Source organism: Nerophis ophidion, linkage group LG07, assembly GCF_033978795.1.
Source record: "Nerophis ophidion isolate RoL-2023_Sa linkage group LG07, RoL_Noph_v1.0, whole genome shotgun sequence".
In the NCBI taxonomy this organism is placed as follows: domain Eukaryota; kingdom Metazoa; phylum Chordata; class Actinopteri; order Syngnathiformes; family Syngnathidae; genus Nerophis; species Nerophis ophidion.
Window position 1 is genome coordinate 71,832,504 of NC_084617.1, and position 22,880 is coordinate 71,855,383.

Genomic DNA, 22,880 nt, shown 5'->3' on the forward strand with positions numbered 1-22,880 from the left:
CAAACGATCAGGACTTTCGCATCTTTTGACACTGGAGCAACTTAAATCCGTCGATTGGTAAGTGTTTGTTTCGCATTAAATGTGGGTGGAAGGAAACGTAATATAGTTACAAATGCATCTACAGGTTATCCATACATCTCTGTGCCATGTCTGTCTTAGCATCGCCGGTCAAATGTGGAGAAACTCTGGCACATTCAATGGGGGTCTGGCGGCAGACACTTTGGCATCTTCGGGCCAGTGGTGCAACTTGAATCCCTCCCTGTTAGTGTTGTTACCCCCTCCGACAACACACCGACGAGGCATGATGTCTCCAAGGTTCCAAAAAAATAGTCCAAAAAACGGAAAATAACAGAGCTGAGACCCGGTGTTTGTAATGTGTTGAAAATGAAAATGGTGGGTGTGTTACCTCGGTGACGTCACGTTTTGACGTCATCGCTAAAAGACAGATAAACAGAAAGGCGTTTAATTTGCCAAAATTCACCCATTTAGAGTTCGGAAATCGGTTAAAAAAATAGATGGTCTTTTTTCCGCAACATCAAGGTATATATTGACGCTTACATAGGTCTGGTGATAATGTTCCCCTTTAAATTTTTCCGTGTGGAAAATACACAAAATGTATCTTGTGTTAAAATTTTAGTAAAATTAATTAAAAAGTAATCTATTATAGGAAAAATTGCTTCGGTTTTTGCATGATGCAGTTTTTGTCCGTACCTTTGAAATGGATTACAAGGTAGCATTATTTAACTAAATGACACAGTCCCCAAACACACTGACATGTTAAATGTTCCTGATGCCCAATGAACATTCTGAGTGAACAATTGGCATTATAAGCACAATAATTGATTTAAAAAAAAAAAAAAATTTACCATATCAATTTATTAGTCATCAAAATACAAGTACATGTTTTTTTTTTATTCTTTAGCGTGGCACAAAGAACTGTGGCACTTCTGACGCTAAGACACACTTGAGTCAGGTGGTTCAATGTGGCCAAGGATATGGTTGGTGAAACAATTACACGTGTTGTACTCACAAATTACAACTAAGTTTCAAAAGCGAAAAAGAAAATAAAACTCCATCTTCTGGAAAACTCATTTCTTCAAAAGTACCAAATCCTGGAAAAAGAAAAGTCTTCATTTGGCAATGTTTAACAAAATCAATGGCCAAAGAAAAACAAATTGCACTGATCTAGGGGAGTTAGAAAAGACAAAGCGTGGTTATGGCAGTAAAGCACTACACCTGTGGTTCTAAACCTTGTTGCAGGTACCGAACCCCAACAGTTTCAATATGCGCATTCCCCGAACCCTTCTTTAGTGAAAAATAAAATGTTTTTTTTTTCCAAATTCAAGAAAAAGTCATGTTTTTTTTTACTGGTGCACAGAATGAACATCACCTTGTCTAAAGAACAAAACCAACAGTGCATGAACTCACAACAAATTACACACCTTACCATGAATTGATTAACCTGGACCTCCACTTAAACAAGTTGAATTTAGTAGTCAATTGTACGGAATATGTACTGTATTGTGTAAACTGTACTGTTTCATATTATGTATTCTCTTCCTTTGCAATAAATAGTAAAAGTTTCAATCAATCAATCAATCACAAAACCTGCAAATCAGATGGAAAATTAGAGGGAATATTGTTTGGGGGTATCAATAATACACTGATAGGGAGAAGTTTTTATTTACACGATAAGTCGGATGTGTCTTTACCTCCGTGGCGGAGACTCTGCAGAACCCCTGAGGCCGACTCCCCGAACCCCGAGGGCAGGGGTAGGGAACCTGTGGCTCTTTTGATGACTGCATCTGGCTCTCGGATAAATCCGAGCTGACGTTGCTTAAAACGATAAGTAATGAATAATTCCACTTGTAACCACAGAGTTAAAAATAATGTCAAAAATATAAAACATTCTCATGCATTTTTAATCCATCCGTTTTCTACCGCACCTGTTCAAAAAGTTGCGTTAATCGTAAGAAATTATTCATTTATTATTGGTTAGTGTGGGGCTTGCCCTCCTGGGGGTTCTTCGGACCACCAAGCACCGACATCAGAGCCTGTTTCAGGGTTACAATATTGTTTTATTCTTTGATAAGTCTCTCAGTTGCTTTCCAGCAATTGTATTTCCAGCCCAAACCCCGTCTCTCCTCCCGGCAGCCGCTTATAACAGAGCGACAGGTGATTAGATAACAAGGCCCAGGTGGGCTGTCTACGCACCTGTCGCTGATTTTGAAGCCGGTCCTGGCACACCCCAGTTCGCTGCAGGCCCGCAGGCCACGCCCCTCCACAGTTCGCTTCAGAATAACAATGTTATTACAAAGAATAAGAGACCTGTTATACTCTAAAAATGTTGGCCTTACTTAAAAATGCACGTGTTTAATTGTGTTCAGTGTTAAAAAAAATATATGGCTCTTACGGAAATATATTTTAAAATATTTGGCTTTTCAGCCAAAAAGGTTCCCGACCCCTGTCCTAGGGTTCGATCGAACCCAGGTTAAGAACCACTGCACTACACTGATCCCAAGTGAAATTGTATTAAAATATTTGACCAGATGAGGGCAGTATACAACATGAATCTATGAGCAAGGCACCTGCTTCCCCTTCCAGTACTGAGAACATTACACAATACCTACAAATACAAATCATACACATTTAACCATATTAACCAACATTAGGTGTATTCAACAAGGACATTCCATTGGTCATCCAAAAGTTGTTTTAGACATCTTTGAAAATGTACCCTTGACAGTGTGCTAAAGAGACTTCAAAATGTGACTGCCAGACTTGACCAGTGCGCCCAGAACAGCCCACATCACCCCCATTTTATCCAGTCTTCATTGACTTCTGGTTAAATTCCGCATTGAGTTTAAGATTTTAGTCCTCAGATTCCGTGCGTTGCATGGTTGGGCCCCCGCAGTACATCACTGACTTGATGGATTGATACTTTAAATCAGTGGTTCTCAAAACTTTTTTTGTCATCCCCCACTTTGGACAAGGGGGAGTTTCCAACCCCCGCCTGCCCCCATCGCCACAACAGAACGCTAATGTCAAGCTTAACATTTTCAAATGTATTGAACATCAAGTAACATTCAAGTCAGGGTTTCCCAACATTCACACTCACATTCACACACTAGGGCCAATTTAGTGTTGCCAATCAACCTATCCCCAGGTGCATGTCTTTGGAAGTGGGAGGAAGCCGGAGTACCCGGAGGGAACCCACGCATTCACGGGGAGAACATGCAAACTCCACACAGAAAGATCCCGAGCCTGGATTTGAACCCAGGACTGCAGGAGCTTCGTATTGTGCCGCCACAAATAAAAAATGAAAAAAAAAATTCGGCTTTTGACTCGCTTGACCACTCATAAAAGCAATGGGACTCTGTCTGTGAATGGAGCTTGTAGTTACATATGATATAAATATGTACATAAAGTGTTGTAATTATATTCCAACTCCACGTTCTTCTTGGTCATTGCCGCCGCAAGAATAGAATAATTTTTTTTTTTTTTTTAAGTGAAATTCCCTCCCGTTCCTCGCGCCCCACCTGTCATGTCTCTATTCCCCACAGGTGGGCCCCGCCCCACACTTTGAGAAACGCTGCTTTAAATAGTAGATTGCACAGTACAGTACATATTCCGTAACACCCGAATAAGTTTTTCAACTTGTTTAAATCGGGGTCCACGTCAATCATTTCATGGTAAGTTGGTAATTGCTATGCCGCTACTCTTCAGGGCGCAGCATCCTGTCTTCAGGCCGGGGTCTTTGAACCCCAAAAGTGGTTTTAAAACCCGTGGAGACCTGGCATTCCAGGTTAAAGCTCCCAAACTCTAGAACAATTTGCACCAGCCCCTCCGTAATCTTGACTGTGTTGAAACTTTTTAAGACTTTTTTTAGTAAAGCTTTTAGTTAATACACCTTTTAACTACCATATAAATCTTTTTGATGTTGCTCCTTTTTTAATTGAATTGTTTTACTTCACCTATTTTGTACAGCGCTTTGTGATTTTTACGTGAAAAGTTAAGTTAGAGTTGAAGTACCAATGATTGTCACACACACACTAGGTGTGGCGAAATTCTCTGCATTTGACCCATCACCCCTAATCACCCCCTGCAAGGTGAGGGGAGCAGTGAGCAGCAGCAGTGGCCGCGCCCAGGAATCATTTTGGGTGATTTAACCCCCAATTCCAAGCCTTGATGCTGAGTGCCAAGCAGGGAGGTAATGGCTCCCATTATTATAGTCTTTGGTATGACTCGGCCGGGGTTTGAACTCACAACCTACCCATCTCAGGGCACTAGGCCACGGAGTCGCGCTTTATGAATAAAATATACTTCCTTACAAAAGGATTTACCACATAATCATAATAGCCTAGTAAGGAGGTTAATGTGTGTCTATTACAAAAGTTTTTGTTTACCCTGAATTTATGTAACTGATTTTTTTTGCAGTTTGTGTTTACTGAAATGTTTTTTTACATCAAATTATGCTGACAATTTAATAATAATAAAAAAAAGTTATAAATTCAGTGTAAAAAAAAATGTGCTTCTTCAAAAATGCAATACTGCCCTCCAGTAAATTAAGACAGAAGCAATCGATCCAGCCAAAGAGGTGTCTAGTTTGAAGTCACGCGATACCTGCCTTGCAAAACCGCATAAAAAAAACAGTTAACTGGGCCACCTTGGCATATCCATCCATCTTCTTCCGCTTATCCGGGGTCGGGTCGCAGGGGCAGCAGCCTAAGCAGGGAAGCCCAGACTTCCCTCTCCCCAACCACTTTGTCCAGCTCTTCTCAGGGGATCCTGAGGCGTTCCCAGGCCAGCCGGGAGACATAGTCTTCCCAAAGTGTCCTGGGTCTTCCCCGTGGCCTCTTGCCGGTCGGACATGCCCTAAACACCTCCCTAGGGAAGCGTTCCGGTGGCATCCTGACCAGATGCCCGAACCACCTCATCTGGCTCCTCTCCATGTGGAGGAGCAGCGGCTTTACTTTGAGTTCCTCCCGGATGGCAGAGCTTCTCACCCTATCTCTAAGGGAGAGACCCGCCACCCGGCGGAGGAAACTAATGTCGACAGCTTGTACCCGTGATCTTATCCTTTCAGTCATGACCCAAAACTCATGACCACAGGTGAGGATGGGAACGTAGATTGACCGGTAAATTGAGAGCTTTGTCTTCCGGCTCAGCTCCTTCTTCACCACAACGGATCGGTACAACGTCCGCATTACTGAAGACCCCTTACCGATCCGCCTGTCGATCTCACGAGCTACTCTTCCCCCACTCATGAACAAGACTGCGAGGTACTTGAACTCCTCCACTTGGAGCAGGGTCTCCCCCCAACCCGGAGATGGCACTCCACCCATGGACTCAGACCTGGAGGTGCTGATTCACATTCCGGTCGCTTCACACTCGGCTGCGAACCGATCCAGTGAGAGCTGAAGATCCCGGCCAGATGAAGCCATCAGGACCACATCATCTGCAAAAAGCAGAGACCTAATCCCACGGCCACCAAACCGGAACCCCTCAACGCCTTGACTGCGCCTAGAAATTATGTCCATAAAAGTTATGAACAGAATCGGTGACAAAGGACAGCCTTGGCGGAGTCCAACCCTCACTGGAAACGTGTCCGACTTATTGCCGGCAATGCGGACCAAGCTCTGACACTGATCATACAGGGAGCGGACCGCCACAATCAGACAGTCTGATACCCCATACTCTCTGAGCACTCCCCACAGGACTTCCCAAGGGACACGGTCGAATGCCTTCTCCAAATCCAGAAAGCACATGTAGACTGGTTGGGTAAACTCCCATGCACCCTCAAGAACCCTGCCGAGAGGATAGAGCTGGTCCACAGTTCCACGACCAGGACGAAAACCACACTGTTCCTCCTGAATCCGAGGTTCGACTATCCGACGTAGCCTCCTCTCCAGTACACCTGAATAAACCTTACCGGGAAGGCTGAGGCATAATAGAACATGATCACCATTTCAATGCGGCCCGCTGGATATTTTTATAGAAATGCTTCCAATGGTTAGAATCTGTACGTTTGAGTGACATACAAAGCTCTGCGCCATGCAGACGAGACCGGAACAAAGTGAGGCAGAGTGGACAGGGCTTGTTCACAGAACAGCGAGTGTCAAATGGGTTCAGAGCTCTACAGTTCTGAAGAACAGTGATATTATATCCAATGTGTGGATGTTTTTTAGCCTTGGCGTTTATTGCATCTTTCTTGCTCTTGCTCGCTTGTATAATATGTCGATCAAGGAGGTGGTTTGCAGTAAAGGAGTAGTATATATATTAATACAAATAATATATATACTCAACAATGTTATTCATAGTATTGTAAATCCCACATTATGTATTTTCATGTACATTCTGAGTGTCTTTTCAGCAAAAAAAACAAAACAATAAAAAAGACCATCTCAAAAACTGAATTATATGGCAGAATGTACATAAAATATAGACTGTACAATAATCACTATGAACAGTAAAACACTGAATATTGACAATAAATGAACGTTGCGCCTCTACTTTCCAGACTGCCTCCTAGATGGACATCTTTTATAATTGAGAAAGAGCAACAAAGATGCAACAAACACGCCTGGGGATCATACTTGCCAACCCTCCCGAGTTTCCCGGGAGACTCCCGAATTTCAGTGCCCCTCCCGAAAATCTCCCGGGGCAACCGTTCTCCGGAATTTCTCCCGATTTCCACCCGGACAACACTATTGTCCTCTCTCACCTGAAAAGGAGACCATTATATAAATCCCCATTATCCACAGGTTTATCTATAACCCATAAATCAGAATAAGAAATACTTAATCCCTAGGGGAAATTAAAAAGTAAAGTAGGCAAGCACGGAGCTATTTCTGTGTTTATTCCAGCCGGCACGTTAATACACTGACACACAACTTCCGGATTCCCATCATGCATTGCTTCAAAACTACCGCAAGTAGTAATGTCCAAAAACATAACCGAGACGAAGCAGAAGAACGAAGAAGAGACATGGCGACGACGAGTAAGAAGTACTCTTGCAAATTCCAAAATGATTTGAAAAATATAATAATTTCAGTTTATCCAGGACAGCTCAAAGGGGAAGAAGGGGCATGGTGCCTTTAAATTTTGTAGATCAGATTTCTCCATTGAACAACCTGGCCGAACGGATATACTCATTCATGAACGGATTATATATATCTATATATATATTCTCCGTTGATCAATACGAGTATATCCGCGTTTGGCCAGCGTGTTCAATGGAGAACAGATGGAGAATGGATGTACTCATTCATGAACGGATTATATATATATATATCTTGATTGGATTATCCAGTGAATAGTGCTCGATACCGTGGTAGAGCGCAATATTCAACAAGAACAACATTAGATTGAGCTACAGCTGTATGAATAACATACAACAAATCATTTCAAACCACAACAAAGCAATTGCAAAAGGACTGCCCACCCCCAGACTAAACGACTCTGAAACCAATAAGGAATGTAACTGTCGCAAGAAACCTGATTGCCCTCTCAACGGAGGGTGCTTACAGACATCAGTCGTTTCCCAAGCAAAGGTAACACGCAAGGACGTTAACCGAAGGAGCGTTCAAAACAAGATGGAATAATCACAACGCCTCCTTTAGAAACCAGACTTTGCGGAATTCTACAGAACTCAGCAAACACATTTGGAACCTCAAAGACAATAATGTTGAATATTCAATAACATGGCAAATTCTTGCATCCAGCACACTTTACAACAGTGGTAATAAAAGATGCAACCTATAATTAAAAGAGAAACTGTTTATTATATATCATCCAGACCTATCATCCCTCAACAAGCGCAGTGAAATCATTTCAACATGCCGCCACAGACGCAAACAACTCCTAGGTAACACATGAGCCAGTCACCACACCCTTACGCCTGCCTGTACCCACCCACTCTGTGCCCTATATAAACCATTGTATGTGAATGCTTCCATTAAAATCTCCTGATGATTGAGGGAACCCCTCATGAAACAGTTCTGTAGAGATGAAGTAGTCTTGTGATTTTTCCCACACACACATATACACATATATATATATATATACATATATATATATATATACATATATATATATATATATATATATATATATATATATATATATATATATATATATACATACACACACCAAAAGAAACACTTGAAAATATATACCCCCCAATCTCCCAAATTTAGAGGTCTCAAGGTTGGCAAGTATGCTGGGGATAAGTTGACTGGCAACACTAAATTGGCCCTAGTGTGTGAATATTGTCGGTGTTGGCCCTGTGATGAGCCGGTGACTTTTCGAGGGTGCAACCCGCCTTTCGCCCGAATGCAGCTGAGATGCCCCAAACGGGAAAAGCGGTAGAAATGGATGGATGGATGGATTAAAAATAAAACATCCACTTATTCAATATGACACTGTTCTTTGTTGTAAGAAGTTCTGCTGAACTGTATCGAGGTCTCAAGCTTGTCGCTGCCCCGCCCACTCTGACCCGTTCGTCTGCATGAAGCATTACCGTGGTGTTTATTCTATTAATGATCAAACTTTGTCTTGTGAATGGGATTGTGCTGAAAATTGTAATTTTCCTGAAGGAACTCTCTTGACGGAATAAATAAAGTACTATGTAATCTAATCTAATCTTACATTTACCTAAACATCATCCATCACCAACTGCTGATCCCATTGTGTATCAGTCAGCTTAACCGTATATCATGACACGATAAAGTGCACATTTTAACCATTGGAATCATTTCTATAGCTTGAAAACATCCAGCGGGCCGCGACAAGGTGTTTAATGTTGTATTATGCCCAGGTAGCCCAGTTAACTGCTTTTTTGATGCAGTTTTAAAAAGACCCCTGTCACATGACTTCAAACATGACATCTCATTGGCTGGTTCTGAGACAGGATGGATTGCTTTAGTCTTATTTGACCAAAAGTGAGTCTTGCTTTTTGAAGTAGAACATTTTTCGACACTGAATGGGTTCGATCCCCAGGCTCGGGGTCTTTCTGTGTGGAGTTTGCATGTTCTAACCGTGACCGTGTGGGTTCCCTCCGGGTACTCCGGCTTCCTCCCACCTCCAAAGACATGCACCTGGGGATAGGCAACACTAAATTGGCCCTAGTGTGTGAATGTGAGTGTTATCCGTGTTGGCCCTGCGACAATGTGGCGACTTGTCCAGGGTGTAACCCGCCTACCGCCTAAATGCAGCTGGGATAGGCTCCAGCCCCAACCCCAAAAGCAGTATAAAATTGATGGATCCTTTTTTTTTTTAGCACTGAATTTTCATACAAAATAGTTTAATTCAATGGTCAGCATAATTTGATGTAAAAAAAAAAAAAAAAAGTTCACAAAATTCAAGCATGAAAATTCGGTTAGATACATTTTGGGTAAAAAAAAAAAAAAAGCTAGTATGAACTTATATAACCGTAATTATTGGCATTTTGTATGCAATGATTAACTCCACATTCTCAGCACATGCTATGAAAAGAAAGCTGCTTTAGAGAGAAATTGGATTTCTAAACAAGGTCACTCATCTTTTCAGTGATTGTCCTACATTAGCATCCAATTATTAGCCAAAATGGATAAATGCCTTAACCTACAGGAAGACTAGTTCTATGGAGCAATAATAACCCTATAAATATTCATCAAATCAAATCGTACCTCAAGAATGAGGATATTCATCTCGCTGTTTTTACTGATTTGTAAAATGTTTTCTGTTCATTCAGGGGTGATATGTCCACATTGGTCTTTTTCCACAGTTGCACTCTTTTACAGTTACCCGTAACGTTGGCTCATATTGTGAATAGTTTAATCGCTCTGAGCGAGTCCGCATGGCTAAAACGTATTCGGGCTTATTTAAGCGGTCCATTAAGACATGTCGTAAATATAGTAGGAATTTTAACTGAAGAGAGTGCCTTTGTTTTTATTGAAGTTGATCATCCAATCAAATGTTTAAACCCTTACCTAAAATAATTAACAGGCAAAAATTGCACTAGGCTTTCCCGTCTGTCAGACAGCCCTGCCGTGAACTGATAACAAAAGGCAAAAACGCTATCGATCTCTCGACATGGCAGAATTTCCCCAGCAACGCACCATTGCTACTGTGATTTCACATTTGATACCGAAAGTAAACTGCTTAAATAAGTCAAGTGGCAGACTTCAGCTGCACAAAGCCAGAGAACCAGACTTGTTTGCACACAGACAAATTAAGGCCTTAATGATGCTGATTGCAGTCCCACATTTAAAAGATGGCATCAGCGAGAGAAGGGCTTTTAATTGGAGATGCGGGTTTTGATTTTGGCATCCGTTGATGTTTTCGTGGAAACCTCGTCACGATAATTCTGTTTGTTGAAATGTTGCTGGTCTACCAAGAGACCTCGCTTAATCAGGATGTGGAGTCAAGTCATTGAACAGACAGAGCAAGCAACTCGAGTACTGACATGAGAAAGAAACCAAACATAAAAATTGAGTTAACAAGGAGGAAGGCGGCTGATAATCGGTGCCTAATAATTTATCCTGAATTCCTCTTAATTAAAAAAATGTATTAACATATTGTATACATTTATCTACTCATACATATTAACTTTATCATTACAATACGAAGCTCCTGCAGTCCTGGGTTCAAATCCAGGCTCGGGATCTTTCTGTGTGGAGTTTGCATGTTCTCCCCGTGAATGCGTGGGTTCCCTCCGGGTACTCCGGCTTCCTCCCACCTCCAAAGACATGCACCTGGGGATAGGTTGATTGGCAACACTAAATTGGCCCTAGTGTGTGAATGTGAGTGTGAATGTTGTCTGTCCATCTGTGTTGGCCCTGCGATGAGGTGGCGACTTGTCCAGGGTGTACCCTGCCTTCCGCCCGATTGTAGCTCAGATAGGCGCCAGCGCCCCCCGCGACCCCACAAGGGAATAAGCGGTAGAAAATGGATGGATGGATGGATTACATTATGTATTTGTTATACAAGGCATCTCTAGACAAAAACTGCTCATAAAATGCCACGGGGTTTTTCGGCCTGAAGAGGAAATATCAAAGCTAGACTGTACAACAGGGGTCACCAACCTTTTTGAAACACTTCTTGGGTACTGATTAATGCCACACGAACCTTTTGCAGCTCAATCCGTCAAAGACCAAGGAGCTGGTCATTGACTTTGGGAGGTCGAGTCCACGGTCACAACCGATTGTGATCGAGGGAGTTGAGGTACAGACCGTGGACTCATTCAAGTACCTCGGGGTTTGGGTGGACAATGAGCTGGACTGGACTGTTAACACGGACCACCAGTACGTCCTCAGGAGACTGCACTCCTTCAACATTTGTAGAAAACTCCTGTGGATCTACTACCAGTCTGTGGTTGCCAGTGTTCTGTTATACATGGTAGTGTGCTGGGGGGGCAGTACATCTAAGGGCAGCTCCAGACTTGAGAAACTGATCAGGCGGGCCGGTTCTACAATCGGAATGAAACTGGACTCACTGGTGACGGTGGCAGAGAAGAGGACTGTTGACAAACTAGTGAGCATCCTGGATGATGCCAGTCACCCTCTGCATGGCGTTATCAGTAGCCAGAGGAGCCTGTTCAGTGCTAGACTGCTTCATCCCAAGTGCAGGACTAATAGACTCAAGAACTCCTTTGTCCCACACGCCATTAGACTGTACAACTCCTCTCTGGGACGGGGGGTACTAGGATGACAGGGGATGCAAAACATTAACAGTGCAATCCGTTTTCATAACATGGTCACTACTGCCTACTTTGTCTTGTTATATTCTTATTTTACTGTTATATTGTTATTCCCATTGTTTTTATTGTTTTTGTAATATTTCTCTATTTTGTTTCCTTTTAAAACCCCATTATTTACTTTTTTTTAATAAATTGATCTCAACTCTGTACACTGCTGCTGGAATTTAAATTTTCCTGAAGGAACTCTCCTGAAGGAATCAATAAAGTACTATCTATCTAATGGGAAGGGCTACCAGTTTGATACACACTTAAATAAATGTCCAGAAATAGCCAATTTGCTCAATTTACCTTTAACTCTATGTTATTACACCTGAATAAACCTTGGTGTACTGGAGAGGAGGCTACGCCGGATAGTTGAACCTCGGATCCAGGAGGAACAGTGTGGTTTTCGTCCTGGTCGTGGAACTGTGGACCAGCTCTATACTCTCGGCAGGGTTCTTGAGGGTGCATGGGAGTTTGCCCAACCAGTCTACATGTGCTTTGTGGACTTGGAGAAGGCATTCGACCGTGTCCCTCGGGAAGTCCTGTGGGGAGTGCTCAGAGAGTATGGGGTACCGGACAGTCTGATTGTGGCGGTGCGCTCCCTGTATGATCAGTGTCAGAGCTTGGTCCGCATTGCCGGCAGTAAGTCGAACACATTTCCAGTGAGGGTTGGACTCCGCCAAGGCTGTCCTTTGTCACCGATTCTGTTCATAACTTTTATGGACAGAATTTCTAGGCGCAGTCAAGGCGTTGAGGGAATCCGGTTTGGTGGCCGCGGGATTGGGTCTCTGCTTTTTGCAGATGATGTAGTCCTGATGGCTTCATCTGGCCGGGATCTTCAGCTCTCACTGGATCGGTTCGCAGCCGAGTGTGAAGCGACCGGAATGAGAATCAGCACCTCCAAGTCTGAGTCCATGGTTCTCGCCCGGAAAAGGTTGGAGTGCCATCTCCAGGTTGGGGAGGAGACCCTGCCCCAAGTGGAGGAGTTCAAGTACCTAGGAGTCTTGTTCATGAGTGGGGGAAGAGTGGATCGTGAGATCGACAGGCGGATCGGTGCGGCGTCTTCAGTCATGCGAACGTTGTATTGATCCGTTGTGGGGAAGAAGGAGCTAAGCCGGAAGTCAAAGCTCTCAATTTACCGGTCGATCTACGTTCCCATCCTCACCTATGGTCATGAGCTTTGGGTCATGACCGAAAGGATAAGATCACGGGTACAAGCGGCCGAAATGAGTTTCCTCCGCCGGGTGGCGGGGCTCTCCCTTAGAGATAGGGTGAGAAGCTCTGCCATCCGGGAGGAACTCAAAGTAAAGCCGCTGCTTCTCCACATTGAGAGGAGCCAGATGAGGTGGCTCGGGCATCTGGTCAGGATGCCACCCGAACGCCTCCCTAGGGAGGTGTTTAGGGCACGTCCAGTCGGCAGGAGGCCACGGGGAAGACCCAGGACACGTTGGGAAGACTATGTCTCCCGGCTGGCCTGGGAACGCCTCGGGATCCCCCGGGAAGAGCTAGACGAAGTGGCTGGGGAGAGGGAAGTCTGGGCTTCCCTGCTTAGGCTGCTGCCCCCGCGACCCAACCTCGGATAAGCCGAAGATGATGGATGGATGGATCTATGTTATTATTAATAAATTATATTTATCTTTGTGGAAACACTGATCATTTTAATGATTTCTCACAAATATATATAGAAACAGATTAACACTTTAATTTTTATATTTTCTCTAAGTGCAGATTTTTCAAATTGAACATTTTCAAATGATCACTTCTAAGACAGTCTTGTGAAATCACAATATCCCTTTTTAACTCGCTAGCCACTAACATTTAACAAATCATGAATTACTTTGCACCATGTTTGTACGAATAACTCATGTAAAATACAAAAGTCAACCCTCAAATTTTTTAATAAATCATGTCACACTTTGAACTGGACACCAAATCTGTTATCTGTTTCTTTGTCAGTTAGTGGGAAGCCTGGCATTGCATGCTGTTAACTGGTGTGTTGTACTCTGCTGTGTCACTTGCCACTGCAACTGTGAGTGAGTCTTGCAGATGTGCATCAGTGAGGTGTGTTCTGTGTTTGTTCTTGATGAAGTTCATGTCAGAAAAGGCTAATTCACAAAGATAAGTTGAACCAAACAGGCTTGCAACCTTCATAGCTGCTGCGCATACAACACTGTACTTTTCAGTGTCAACAAGGCACCAAAAGTTTGGTGCAGCCTGGTGGGCTTTAAATTTGAAATTGTCTGGAAAGAAGAGGAAGGAATTTAAAAGGTAAAAGTGTTTAAAACTCCTAAAATCATTTTTAAGTTGTATTTTTTCTCTAAAAATTGTCTTTCTGAAAGTTATAAGAAGCAAAGTAAAAAAATATATGAATTTATTTAAACAAGTGAAGACCAAGTCTTTAAAATATTTTCTTGGATTTTCAAAAATTCAATTTGAGTTTTGTTTCTCTTAGAATTAAAAATGTCGAGCAAAGCTTGCTAGTAAATACATAATTAAAAAAAAAAATAGAGGCAGCTCACTTGTAAGTGCTGCTATTTGAGCTATTTTTAGAACAGGCCAGCGGGCGACTCATCTGGTCCTTATGGGGACCGTGTTGGTGACCCCTGCTGTACTATAACCTTTACAGGTGAACTTAAAGGGGACTTATGATGATTCTAATCTACATTTGTGGTCTAGGTAGTACATCTTGGATATGTTTTGGCCTACATCACACTCCAGTCACATTTATAGCCCCCTTTTTGAGCCAGTCAGCAAACAGTTTGCGAAAGTTTTCCCTTTAGATTAGAATTCAAACCTTCTACTCCACAACCCCCCACCCTTTCAAAAAATATCAGAATTTATATTTTAAACATCTCAACTGTTAAATCTACATCTTGAAGGCAAACATAACCCAGACACGGTTGAAAATAAGATTCCCTAAACAGTATATCAATTTAGCGTTGCCAATCAACCTATCCCCAAGTGCATGTCTTTAGAGGTGGGCGGAAGCCAGAGTACCCGGAGGGAACCCACGCAGTCACGGAGAGAACAGGCAAACTCCACACAGAAAGACACAGAGCCTGGGGATCGAACCCAGGACTTTTATTGTTATGCAAAATGATAGGGACAAATGAACACAAAATCATTTATTTTACAAACATCAGAGCAGGGCGGGAGGGCATGAAATGAGACAGAATATGACAGAAGGCCCACAGTTTAAAAAAAAAAAGCTCTAGAAAAAAACCAAGGAAAACCTCCAAAACTGCTTAAAAGCTCACGCCCAAATGCATTACCCGTATGATTTAACCATTGTCCAATATCCTAAATTTACGGGGACGGCGTGGCGAAGTTGGTAAAAGGGCCGTGCCAGCAATCTGAGGGTTGCTGGTTCAATCCCCACCTTCTACCATCCTAGTCACGTTCGTTGTGTCCTTGAGCAAGACACTTCACCCTTGCTCCTGATGGGCCCTGGTGAGCGCCTTGCATGGCAGCTCCCACTATCAGTGTGTGAATGTGTGAATGTGGAAATAGTGTCAAAGCCATTTGAGTACCTTGAAGGTAGAAAAGCGCTACACAAGTATAACCCATTTACTTAAATAAATCCTTTTTAATTTGACTCCCTGTAACATTTTTGTCCTGCTATTCAATGTTAGTATTTCATTAAATAATAAAGTTGCTTAATCTTAAAAAAGGTGTATGCCAATTTGTCCTGACTTTAGGGACACCCTGAACAATGTCAGTTTTTACTCCTGTACTAATTTGTTACTTCAATTTCAGGTATTAATCCTCAAATGTCCTGTATTTATAAGACAATGTTTGGAGTTATCTATTGCCCTTTTTCAGAATACTGTTGAATGGTTCTGTCAATGTAACGTTAAGCATGTTCAAAATTGACTACACAAACCTGGCTTGTTTCCAATATGCTTCAAATAACATTCATCAGGGTTGGGACATCTGTTGAAAGAAAATACAATAGAACTATGATTCATTGAATTTTTCCCCCCCAGATCCCTCCGCCCTCACACAGAAATGTATAAACACATCCATAAGCTCCTATCTTTCAAGGGAGCCACAGTACAGTTCAGTTGAAGTATTTCAAAGTGTCTACAAGTAAAGCTGTAATCACAGCCTCTTCACCTTGAATAATCAAAATCAACACACAAAAGAAAACAATCAGATGCTTTGTGTCGAATGCCATTTTTAATAAAATAGGTCTCCCCTCTTGTTTCTGACGTTAAAGCATCTGATTGCTGATTGAATAGGTTACATCTTTCAAGTATTTTTGAAAAAGCGAAATCCGCACATGCACAGGGAAAACAGCAGATGGGACCAGTAACTGGTCCCATCTGCAGGAAAATTACTGTGTGCTAAATATATAGTTATATCTCTGAGTGTGCATCTACAAAACCCAAAACCAGTGAATTTGGCACATTGTGTAAATCGTAAATAAAAACAGAATGCAATGATTTGCAAATCCTTTTCAACTTATATTCAATTGAATACACTGCAAAGAAAATATATTTAATGCTACAATTAAGAATCTTGTTTTTTTCTGCAAATAATCATTAACTTAAAATTTAATGGCAGCAACACATTGCAAAAAAGTGGGGCATTTTTACCACTGTGTTACATTGCCTTTCCTTTTAATAACACACTGTAAACATTTGGGAACTGAGACCAATTTCAGAAGCTTTTCAGGTGGAATTATTTCCCATTCTTAAGTTGTACAACAGTTCGGGGTTTCCGTTGTTGTATTTTACGCTTCACATTGCACCACACATTTTCAAATGGAGGACTACAGGCAGGCCAGTCTAGTACACGCACTCTTACGATGACGCCACGCTGTTGTAACACGTGCAGAATGCGGCTTAAACACATGTTGCTCCAAAACCTGTATGTACCTTTCAGCATTAATGGTGCCTTCGCAGATGTGTAAATTACTCAAATTTGCAGAATAATATGCCATCAGATTAGATTGTTTGGTAGAATAATCAAAACAGTGTACGAAAAATAGGGTAAACTTTCGATCAAAATTTGTGAAAAACTATGGCTACCACTGGGGCGGCATAGCTCGGTTGGTAGAGCGGCCGTGCCAGCAACTTGAGGGTTGCAGGTTCGATTCCCGCTTACGCCATCCTGGTCACTGCCGTTGTGTCCTTGGGCAAGACACTTTACCCACTTGCTCCCAGTGCCACCCACACTGGTTTAAATGTAACTTAGATATTGGGTTTCACGATGTAAAGCGCTTTGAGTCACTAGAGAAAAGCGCTATATAAATATAATTCACTTCACTTCACTCTGTATAACCTACCAAAATACTTGTTGCATATTTTTTTTTGTAATTGATGGAATACTTCTCCGATAAACAGCACATTTTGCTTCAAGTCCCAAGATGCTTCAGACGAATCCAATTCAGTCCTCGACATCTAGTCAATGAGTCTTATGCCATTGTTTTTTCTTAAGCATAGGTGACTGTTATAAGTAAAACACCCAAAACTGAAAATGAAAAACCGTTACCGTAGACTGATCAGGCATTACTTGAATGATGAACTGGTAAGGCATTACACAATGCTGGAACGTCTGCCTGGCCAGATCACAGTCTTCGGTTCCTGTGTCCGATGGCATGGTGAAACAATCTTCAACGTCATCAGGAATATTCAGAAACTGTCAAGGAAAACAGACACAATTTCCATCATTGTTTATTTACCGCTAATGAAGTGTTTAAGAGAATGTTTCAGGGTTAGAAATCCTGAATAAACAAAATACTGTTCATTTATATAGCCCTGAATCACTAGTGTCTCAAAGGGCTGCACAAACCACTACGACATCCTCGGTAGGCCCACATAAGGGCAAGGAAAACTCACACCCAGTGGGACGTCGGTGACAATGATGACTATGAGAACCTTGGAGAGGAGGAAAGCAATGGATGTCGAGCGGGTCTAACATGACAATGAACCTTAAAGGGTCAAAATACACCACAGTCTGAACTAAAAACCATGATGAGGCCGTTTTTAAGATAAGATGGACTTACAACAGGGGTAGGGAACCTATGGCTCTAGAGCCAGATGTGGCTCTTTTGATGACTGCATCTGGCTCTCAGATAAATCTTAGCTGACATTGCTTAACACGATAAGTAATTAATAATTCCGCTGGTAATCACAGTGTTAAAAATAATGTTCTCGAGCATTTTAATCCAACCATCCATTTTCTATCGCACCTGTTCAAAATGTCGCATTAATGGTAAGAAGTATTATATTTATTATTGGTTAACTTTAGCATAACAATGTTATTAAAAAAGAAAAAGACACTTATTATATCCTAAAAATGTTAATCTTACTTAAAAAGGCACGCATTTAAGTGTATGCAGTGCTAAAAAATATTTTATGGCTCTCACGGAAATACATTTTGAAATATTTGGCTTTCATGGCTCTTCCAGCCAAAAAGGTTCCCGACCCCTGACTTACAGGGTAACCACATTGTAAATTCACATTGCAATATGGCCAAATAGTTGCAAAAAAATATGACACATGAGGATGCAACATGGGAGCTTAATAAAATATCCATCTGACAATTCACTGCAGCAGGCAGGAAAAAAAAAAATTATTCCTTTCTGAGTTACAAATCTAAAACAACGCGATTGCACAAGTGAAAAATACACTTACGTCATCAACCGTCCAAAGATCACCATCAAAGCCATCGGTCTGGTCATGAGTGATTATATTCTTCAGGAAGTCTGTTTCGTTTGAATCAGTCTAAAAAAATAGAAAGTACTCCAATAACTCAAATCTGTCATTGAATTCTGTACAGCACAGTGGCCGAGGCCACATACATTATCAGTGTCCTGCAGAACTGCAAGTAACAATCGAATGTACTCCGTTGCAGCTTTAAGAGTGTCTACTTTACTGGGCTTACGGTCTGGTCGCATCAACGGTACCATGCGCTTCAAGCGGGAGAACATGGTATTTAGGTTCCTAATCTGCATAGAAGAAGAAAGTCAAATTACAAATAACTCAGAATAAATATAAAAAAAACATTTTTTAAAAATAAAAAACTGTTTCGTGGCAGTGCTTGAATTTAAAACATTGCGACGACATTCTAGCAATACATACTTTCACAATAACTTTCCTCACCATGAACTCATTTTCAGGATTGACTAATAGCAAATTACAACTAGGCTTGGGTGATACTGCTAAGTCAATCAATCAATCAATCAATGTTTACTTATATAGCCCTAAATCACTAGTGTCTCAAAGGGCTGCACAAACCACCACGACATCCTCGGTAGGCCCACATAAGGGCAAGGAAAACTCACACCCAGTGGGACATTGGTGACAATAATGACCCAGTGGGACGTCGGTGACAATGATGACTATGAGAACCTTAGAGAGGAGGAAAGCAATGGATGTCGAGCGGATCTAACATGATACTGTGAAAGTTCAATCCACAATGGATACAACACATTCGCGAGAGTCCAGTCCAAAGAGGATCCAAGACACAGCAGCGAGAGTCCCGTTTTGTGACTGTTTTATTGTGATTATCATGATTTCCAAATTAAAGGTAAAATCACAATCGTTCAGCGTATCAGCTATACTGACTGATACGCTGAACGATTGTGATTTTACCTTTAATTTGGAAATCATGATAATCACAATAAAACAGTCACAAAACGTGACTGTTTTATTGTCGTGACTGTCGTGACCTCTGTGGTGCTTTTTTTGTGGACTTTTGGATCTGCCTCCCGGGAGCCTTTTGGCCATGGAGACCAGCTGCTGGTTCTCTGCTACACCGGAGTCTGTTTGGAGGGACTGGAGGAGGTGCGGATGAGGGGACAGGGCTGCGGAGCTAGCACTGAGCGCTGGGACGGAGAGGCTTCGCGGTGTCTCGACTGGGTGAGCAGGTGTAGGACACCTCAGCCACCTTGGACGTATCCTCGCTCATCCATGCAGACTGGACATTGGCCGAGAGCGGAGTCGGCTGTCTTGGTTGCTTTGTTGGGTCTGCTTCTGTCTCTGGCCATGCTCCCTCCTCCCCAGCGGACAATGGCGTGGAACACCGCAGAGGCCACCACAGTGTATATGTTTATTTTACTTTTTATTCATAGCTGTATGTAGAAGTGTCTGGTTGTATCTGCTGCTTTAATGTCTTTAATGTCCTCTGTGTTCTTTGATGTTTGATGTTTCCCTCTTACACACATGTAAGAGGGATGTGTACTATGGCTATGAGTTGTTTTTTTTTGTTTTTTTTCCCTTGGCCTCAGTCTGCACCCCCACTACAGGGCCCAGGCTAAGACCAATTTTTTTTTATTTTATTTTAATCTTCTGTTCTTCCCTCCCCCCATGTTTACCTGCATGTCATCTTTTTTGTAAGGGGCGCTGGAAGCCGGCAGACCCGTCAGCGATCCTGTTCTGTCTCCCTGTAATGTTTGTCTGATCTTGAATGGGATTGTGCTGAAAATTGTAATTTTCCTGAAGGAACTCTCCTGACGGAATAAATAAAGTACTATCTAATCTAATCTAATCTAACAAAGGTCAAAGACAGGACACTATGGAAGTATTATTGTAGCCAAAGTATTTGCAAACCTGTATCTCAATCTGTGCATCTGTAATCCAATTCACGTGTCTGTGAACCAATGCCTGTGTGTGTAATCAGAACCCTGTGTCTTTTAAGGTTGTCTATTCGTATTATGATTTGTTTGTGGGTAAAAAAAATAAACATATTTCCTTGACTGGCTGACTTTTTACTACGTTTCTGCCGTTAAAGAGCTGGGGGTCAATAAAGCAATCTGTGTTTAAGGCCATGTCCACAAAAACAAAGTTTCAAAAACGCATATTTGGGGTTACATTGATCTCCGTCCACACAAGTGTAGTTTCAAAACTGTCTACACACAAACGCATAAATATATTGTGTCCAATAAGAAGCCTGGAAAAGCACCCACAGCTGACTTGGTGGCATTACACCTCTGTTTGTGTTTATTTTGATATACGAGAGCAGTGGTTCGCAACCTTTTTTCAGTGATGTACCCCCTGTGAACATTTTTTTTTCCATTCAAGTACCCCAAATCAGAGCAAAGCATTTTTGGTTGAAAAAAAAAGAGATAGAGGTAAAATACAGCACTATGTCATCAATTTCTGATTTATTAAATTGTATAACAGTGAAAAATATTGCTTATGTGTAGTGGTCTTTCTTGAACTATTTCAAAAAAAAAGATATAAAAATAACAAAAAAAAAACTTCTTGAAAAATAAATGATTCAATTATAAATAAAGATTTCTACACATTGAAGTAATCAATTTAAAGTGCCCTCTTTGTGAATTGTAATAGAGATCCATCTGGATTCATGAACTTAATTCTAAACATTTCTTCACAAAAAAAGAAATCTTTAACATTTTTTATGGAATATGTCCACAAAAAAATCTAGCCGTCAACACTAAATATTGCATTTCTTTTCACAGTGTATGAACTTACATTCATATTTTGTTGAAGTATTATTCATTAAATATATTTATGCTATTTTTAGAATATTTAAAAAAAATCTCACGTACCCCTTGGCATTCCTTCAAGTACCCCCATTTGAGAACCACTGGACTAGACGTACAATAACATGTACATTATTTTTAAAAGCAGCCTCCACCTATACAGAACCCTGGGAACATTATGAATCTTTTTTTGTGTTTAAATCTTGCATGCACACTAATGCTGCTGAAACCCAAAATCATACCATGTTTAATCAGCAACATATTGATATATTACATATGAAGTGAACATTATTTTTAAAATTAGCAAGCCAAGTAAAGCCTTTTGCATGTTTAAATGCCTATAAGCACGCAGACGTGCGTATGCCGCTGCAAAACTCAGAATTATAAACATTGAATGATCAATATAGTACATACATGTGCAATGAAATATAGATTGTCTAACATTAACAAGAAGGATGGAGACATGTTTTTTTTTTAGTTGTTTGGACACGTTACATGCGCGTACACGGTCGTGGCTGGCTCCTTCTACACAAATGGAAGCAACACACACAATCAATCAATGTTTACTTATATAGCCCTAAATCACTAGTGTCTCAAAGGGCTGCACAAACCACTACGACATCCTCGGTAGGCCCTCATAAGGGCAAGGAAAACTCACACCCAGTGGGACGTCGGTGACAATGATGACTATGAGAACCTTGGAGAGGAGGAAAGCAATGGATGTCGAGCGGGTCTAACATGATACTGTGAAAGTTCAATCCATAATGGATCCAACACAGTCGCGAGAGTCCAGTCCAAAGCGGATCCAACACAGCAGCGAGAGTCCCGTTCACAGCGGAGCCAGCAGGAAACCATCCCAAGCGGAGGCGGATCAGCAGTGCAGAGATGTCCCCAGCCGATACACAGGCGAGCAGTATATGGCCACCGGATCGGACCGGACCCTCTCCACAAGGGAGAGTGGGACATAGGAGAAAAAGAAAAGAAACGGCAGATCAACTGGTCGAAAAAGGGAGTCTATTTAAAGGCTAGAGTATACAAATGAGTTTTAAGGTGAGACTTAAATGCTTCTACTGAGGTGGCATGTCAAACTTTTACCGGGAGGGCATTCCAGAGTACTGGAGCCCGAAATGAAAACGCTCTATAGCCCGCAGACTTTTTTTGGGCTTTGGGAATCACTAATAAGCCGGAGTCCTTTGAACGCAGATTTCTTGTTGGGACATATGGTACAATAGGATGGAGCTAGACCGTGTAGTATTTTATACGTAAGTAGTAAAACCTTAAAGTCACATCTTAAGTGCACAGGAAGCCAGTGCAGGTGAGCCAGTACAGGCGTAATGTGATCAAACTTTCTTGTCAAAAGTCTAGCAGCCGCATTTTGTACCAACTGTAATCTTTTAATGCTAGACATGGGGAGACCCGAAAATAATACGTTACACAAGGTAACTTCATGATCTATTGTTAAACAAATATTTAAAAACGAGATAATGTTGCACCTTATGACACAAAGCAAAAATTCTTGCTTCTCAAAGCTGCCTCATCAGTTGGAGGTCTGATGGCAATCGTATGTAAAACAGTAAGTAAGTCCATTTCATTTATAAAGCACTTTTCACAGAGAAAAATCCCAAAGCGCTGTGCAAAACATAGGTAAAGTGAACCAATTCAATTTAAAACAGTAGCGACATCATAAAAAGGATACAAAGTGGA

At 41.7% G+C, this 22,880-nt stretch overlaps 1 protein-coding gene across 3 annotated transcripts in view; it reads right to left on the bottom strand.

Moving 5' to 3' along the window:
- Nucleotides 1-861: 861 nt before the first annotated feature.
- The window catches only part of figla (folliculogenesis specific bHLH transcription factor), a 33,360-nt gene continuing 11,341 nt past the window's right edge, over nucleotides 862-22,880 (bottom strand). Inside the window, exons 2-6 of one of the 3 annotated variants that reach the window (XM_061907069.1) lie at nucleotides 18,531-18,677; nucleotides 18,364-18,453; nucleotides 17,219-17,365; nucleotides 15,606-15,655; nucleotides 862-1,112 (exon numbers count right to left, since the gene is read on the bottom strand). In XM_061907069.1, the coding sequence (XP_061763053.1) occupies nucleotides 15,641-15,655; nucleotides 17,219-17,365; nucleotides 18,364-18,453; nucleotides 18,531-18,677 (399 nt within the window). In that variant the 3' untranslated portion in view covers nucleotides 862-1,112; nucleotides 15,606-15,640. Of the gene's footprint in view, nucleotides 1,113-10,269; nucleotides 10,443-14,767; nucleotides 15,195-15,604; nucleotides 15,656-17,218; nucleotides 17,366-18,363; nucleotides 18,454-18,530; nucleotides 18,678-22,880 lie in introns of those variants that run through there. The other 2 variants (XM_061907071.1, XM_061907070.1) reach the window with 2 other exon arrangements.